Source organism: Anneissia japonica, unplaced genomic scaffold (assembly GCF_011630105.1).
Source record: "Anneissia japonica isolate Jap-2015-1 unplaced genomic scaffold, ASM1163010v1 scaffold2856_len114153_cov99, whole genome shotgun sequence".
Classification (NCBI taxonomy): domain Eukaryota; kingdom Metazoa; phylum Echinodermata; class Crinoidea; order Comatulida; family Comatulidae; genus Anneissia; species Anneissia japonica.
In genome coordinates, this window is record NW_022697759.1 from 108,474 (window position 1) to 114,082 (window position 5,609).

General features: G+C 35.3%; 2 protein-coding genes across 2 annotated transcripts in view; both read right to left on the reverse strand.

Moving 5' to 3' along the window:
• LOC117102326 (helicase with zinc finger domain 2-like) overlaps positions 1 to 1,899 on the reverse strand; it is a 22,005-nt gene extending 20,106 nt beyond the window's left edge. The window contains exon 1 of the mRNA XM_033242586.1: positions 215 to 1,899. Within this exon, the coding sequence (XP_033098477.1) occupies positions 215 to 281 (67 nt within the window). The 5' untranslated portion in view covers positions 282 to 1,899. The remainder of the gene's footprint in view (positions 1 to 214) is intronic.
• Positions 1,900 to 4,261: 2,362 nt separating this feature from the next.
• LOC117102327 lies at positions 4,262 to 5,594 on the reverse strand. The gene is made up of 2 exons (XM_033242587.1): positions 5,327 to 5,594; positions 4,262 to 5,178 (listed from the first exon to the last, which is right to left on the reverse strand). The coding sequence occupies exons 1-2, from the start codon at positions 5,592 to 5,594 to the stop codon at positions 4,262 to 4,264; spliced, it is 1,185 nt and encodes a 394-aa protein (XP_033098478.1).
• Between the last annotated feature and the right edge of the window lie 15 nt (positions 5,595 to 5,609).

The following is a 5,609-nucleotide window of genomic DNA, read 5'->3' on the forward strand; positions in this document are numbered from 1 at the left end:
TCCACCTGTCGAACTATCATGCAATACTACGATGTGCAATTCTGAGCCATTTTCCTCACATTTAACTCGTCTAAATCTATCATAATTAACCATACTTCATTCAGCGTTCGAACTTTGACCTGGACGTGCTCAACTATTTGCCACAGAGGGCTGCCGAAAACATTACATCAAGTTGTAATAAACCTATGCGATAGGCTAAGAATTGCATACTTACTTTTACCTGGTGTTTTGAGTGACGGCGTTTTAGAAGTCGTAAGGTCTGATTTACCTCCACTTGGCATTTCCTATTTGCAAGATTGCACAATGTTATAATAAGAATATATGCAAATGAAAGTAATTTAATAATAACTAATAGATAGTTAAGTACGCATTCCGGGGGTGGCGCCAGTGGGGACCCGGGGACCAGGGCGCATTTTTCCCCATACACGTAAAGCAGAAATTATAGAGGGCGCTATTTTAGATCATTTACGTGAACTGATAATATAAATACGCATGCTGGATGAATTCTCCCTCAATATTCGCGAAAGCAGTGATCGCCGATTGTGAATGAAAGAATATGTGGCAATGCTATTGTTTTTCATAGCTATTTCTACTGCTTTTGTTTTATTGGTATTATCGTGTGTATTTGCATGTCAGGTGACGAATATAATGCATTGGCTGCGTGAGCGTTGTATTGTTAATGTAAGACGCTTTGTTATGTTTTTGTTAAGATGATTTTTTCCGATACTGTGAGTAACTTAATATATTTCTAAATTGTTGTTTACGATTATAATTATACAGTATTATGAGTAATTGTAATGAATTTTACTATAGTAAAATTGATATAAGTATATTATATTACCGTATTAAATCATAGAGAGTGTGCTTTTGCGACAAAGTTAGTTCTACGCATATTTGGTGTTATTGATCCTAGTATTGAGCTCCAGGTAATATATGGGTATTTTATACGGACGGTGAATACCCGAGATACTGTGTAGATCGGAATAAAGTCAGTGATTGCAGTCTGTCTCAAAATGTATTTTGTTCTTCTGCATGGGTATTTGGTTTCATCCACCATCAGTGGTCGACTCTGGACTAAATCAATACTGAGGCTTCCCAAGCCACTGCAACACTAAACAAAGTTATTTTGTACCATCATTAGATTCAGAATAACTTTTTCTGGGAACAGAAATTTGAAAATAAGTGTACATTGCATAATGGCTTGTGTCACACCAAAAATTATCATCAAATTTAATACCTAGGCCTGTTAGCTCCGGAAGTTTACTTCTCAACAGATTTTCATCAATCCAACTTTGGAGCGGCAATAATTAATACAATCTTCAATGTGACACAGCACAGGATCACTCTTTACAGTCTTTTCCGATACAGGAACATGAGATATGAACCATATATTCTTGCGTATGAGACAATCCACGTATAAGTTGTTGACATTCTTTTGTCGGCACTTTCGTTAGTTACCATCATTTTGATTTTTCTGAAGCGACTTTGCCACTCTTGAACCCATAATGTAAAAACGCCAAGACATGTTATAAAAACTACAAATTTAACAACCAGAAGACACGGAACAAGGGGTGTTGCGTTATGGAGAGAATGTGTGACTGGAAATGGTCTGCCAGTTGGTTGTTACCATGCGCCAGTGATGTTAGAGTACAGCAAGATGAAACTATTTATGTAATGCATGAATAAAGTTGTCGGGTAGTGAAATGATTATCGTACATTTTAAGTGCTCCCTCCATGCATAAGTAAGCTAAACTACGGTGATTAATGAGCGAAGATATGGTGACAACTATTACGAAGTTCCCTCTTTTCAAGAGGGGATGCAAATGCTTTGTGAAAATGAGTACGCGGCGGCCCGCGTTACTCATTTTCACAAAGGAATACACTCAGCTGGTTAGCTAACGATAGGCCTATGCAAATTTACATGAACACCTGGTAAGAAAGGCGCAATCACGTTCTGTTGCCTAGCAAATGTCTGTACTGTAGCGTGGGGGTGGGGGCTAGCCTACTGATTTACTGTGTATAGCAGGGGACGATGAAGCATAATACGACTAGACCTAGGCCTAAGTAGACAGTGAAATTTTATGTAATAGAAAGTACACTTTCGAAAGAAATAAATTAAAATAAGAAAAAAAATTAACTAGGGCCTAAGAATAGTTCAGTTGCAGACGTACCCTGTTTAAGTACTATATGCTAACTTTGCGGTTCTTGTAGCCCTAGCTAGACAAGGCACTCATGTGCAAAGCAGTGGTGTTTGTTTATCCATGAAAAAAGCACGCCGGGAAAGTTTGCTTTACCAGGAAAAGGTGACGTAATCTAGTTTATGACGTATGCATGCTAACTATAGCGTGAGTGTGACGTCCCAAAAAATAAAAATGTTCTATTATAACCAAAATATCAATAACTACAAGGTTTGTGGGCGTAAATTCCCTTAATACAAATTAAGGGTAGCACCATCTCCTTGCCATACAAATTACAGCTCCCATTGACGTCTCAGTCGAGAAATACGGGTAGCTGAAGTTTTTCTCGAAAATCTGACTACGAAACCAAATCGAAATTCATGTTCCACTTCTGACTCTGAGTTGCTTCGCACACGCCGTTGAGGGCGGCATTCCGGGAACCCTGCGTCCAGCGGGCACAAATGTGAAAACAATCATCGCCCACAAATGTGATAACGCCCACAAATGTAGCAACAAAACACGAATGTAGCAGCTAATACCTAAATGTTTTCCTCTTGTAATATTATGTTCAATCTACTTGTTATTATTTCTTCTGAGAAGTGACGAATAGCTTTAATAAGCAATTGCTACGGCAATTAACCAATCATCATTGTTTGTTTCCATGGCTACATCTTAAAGCTCTACTAGAACTTACTGTATGTAGCCTCCTTCCATACAATGTATTTGTTTTAATTTGCATTCTTATTGTATACTGTATTACTGTATTGTATGAAAATAAATTCATATTTGATTTGATTTGATCATGTTGAACTCAGATTTTGTACATTATAATAAATTTAGCCACTGAAAATATATCAGTTATTGGCAGCCATTGACTAGAAAATCTAGTTGGCATATTACATCTCATGATAATCTTAGATTATATTATATTTAACAATTCTGTATTATATTACATTATATTATGTTGTAAATACATATTAATTAGAAAAATTAGCCATTATTTTGAAATATTCAAACTAATTTAACCATTTAAAAGAGAATCATGTAGTTGTGCATTTTATATATATATATATATATATATATATATATATATATATATACTTATCATTTCTTTCTTTTTCTCCTCCCTCCAATTAGGCTGAGCTACTTATAGTAATACTAATATTAATATTAGATTATTAATATTAATTTTTTTTTTTACGAATTTAGTCTTTAATTCTCATTTTCCTTTCTTTCTTTCTTTTCTTTTCTTTTCTTTCTTTTCTTTCCTTAGCTTTATTCTCATTTCTTTCCTTGTCTTTCTTTTTATTTGTCATCAATTACATTTTCTTTCGTTATATTTCTGTTGTTTCCATACACTGTAGTTTCTTTTCTTTCTATTCTTTCCTTTCTTTCTTACGTTTTGTTTCTTTTCTTTTCTTTCTTTATTCTTTCGTTTTATTCTCTTTTCTTTTATGTTCTTTTCTTTCCTTTCATTTTCTTTCTCTTTTAGTTTCTTTTCTTTTTCATTTTCTTTCATTTTTTTTTTGCTTTCTCTTCATATCTTTCCTTTTTTCCCTTTCTTTCCTTTCCTTTTATTTCATTTCTTTCTTTTATTCTTTCTTTTCATTTTTCTTTTCTTTTCTTTCGTATTCTTATCTTTCCTTTCGTTTTCTTTCTTTCTTATTTTTTATCTTTCTTTTCTTTCCTTTACCTTCTTTTCTTTCTTTCTTTGACTTTCTTTTCTTACCTTCTTTCGTTTTCTTTTCTTTTCTGTGGTGTTAGTAACTTTCTCGTTCGTTTTTTTTTTTTTTTCATTTTTTCTTTTCTTTTTTCTTCGTATTCTTACCTTTACTTTCGTTTTCTTTCTTTCTTAGTTTCTTTTCTTTCTTTTCTTTACCTTCTTTTCTGTCTTTCTCTGACATTCTTTTCTTTCTTTCTTTCTTTTTCTTTTCATTTCTTTGGTGTTAGTACCTTAATACCTTAGTACCTTTGTCTTAATTCTCTTATTTCATATTCCTTCACATCCTTCACAAGCAACTCAAGCCCAACTTGGAGAGAAGAAAAATAAAAGAAGCTATAGCTAGACATATCTATTATATCTATTAAAACTTACGTTTTAGAAAACAGTCTCTGATGAATTGATTTCTTGAGAGTCCACTAAAAGCTGTGGCTCTCTCAATAATTGATGAGTTTTTTCTACCACGTTTACTTACTTTTGTCCATTGAAATGTAAGCTTTTTACATGGATTTGAGTTTTCACGTCTTATAACATGAGCGATCCAGTTTACTTGTTGTTGGCTGTAAAAGTCTTGTATAGAAATGGTCTTTACAATTGAGAAAAGTTTCTTGTTGTTTATTTTAAATGACCAGTCGGCATCGTCGTCAGGTTCTTTCTCCACTCGTTCATCTTCCTCTTCATCGATACTGGGCACACGACATGCTGCTACTGGAGATCTTTGTCTTTCGAACCCGTTAACTATTATAGACCTTAGAAAGTAGTTATATGTAAAGTTGAGCTTGTTAAGTTCACTTTGGAGTGGTCTCCATGAGTGACACCCGTAGGTCAGTCTTGATCTAACGAGGCCGTTGAGGAAGGTGACTCTGGTTGACAATGCAATGCTCTTGTTGCATAGCATCTTGCGGTGCTTTGCAAAGGATGCTCTAGCACTGCTGATCCTATGATCCATCTCCCTATTCCCAATAGGTATATCATCGTAGGTGTTCCATACACCAAGGTATTTAAATATCTTAGAGTTGATGATCCATATGTCGTTTACTTTGATTAGATGACTAGGGTATGGACCGTATCTTTCCAATGACCAGTTCCAAACCATGGTTTCCGTTTTGTTAACGTTCATGGTAAGACCGAATTCTGCAAGAACTTCGAATAGGATGTTTACTATAGACTGAAGCCCATCTTTTGACCAACTATGTATGCCAATATCGTCTGCATACCCACCTTTAGAATCTTCAAATGTGCCGTTCATTGGCTCTCGTCTACGTTGTTCTCTGTTGGTGGCTTCATTCAGAATTTGATATGTTATAGATAGAGTAGATAGAGCGCTGATTGAAGATTCTTAGTGTGTAGTCTATATATAGATTAAAGAGCATGAGCCCCTCGTTTCCCCCCTGTCTAACTCCATAAGATATATTGAATGAGTCCTTACATGGCTCGGTGTTAGCTAAATACGCTTCTGTGTGAGCATACGAACCTTCAATAACGTCTATGTTATCTGTCTGCTCGCCGTACGGGATCCTGTTCCTAATCGATTGAAACAAAAAACTTTGATTGACATGGTCGAAAGCAGCAGAGAGGTCGACATAGCAGGTGAATAGCCTTCGCTGACTAAGATTTGCTATTTCTTGTAGTTGTTTCGTTACATATATGCCATCATTGCATCCTCTTTCCCGTCTGAAGCCAAACTGAGTTTCCATTATTTGGGTTTCATA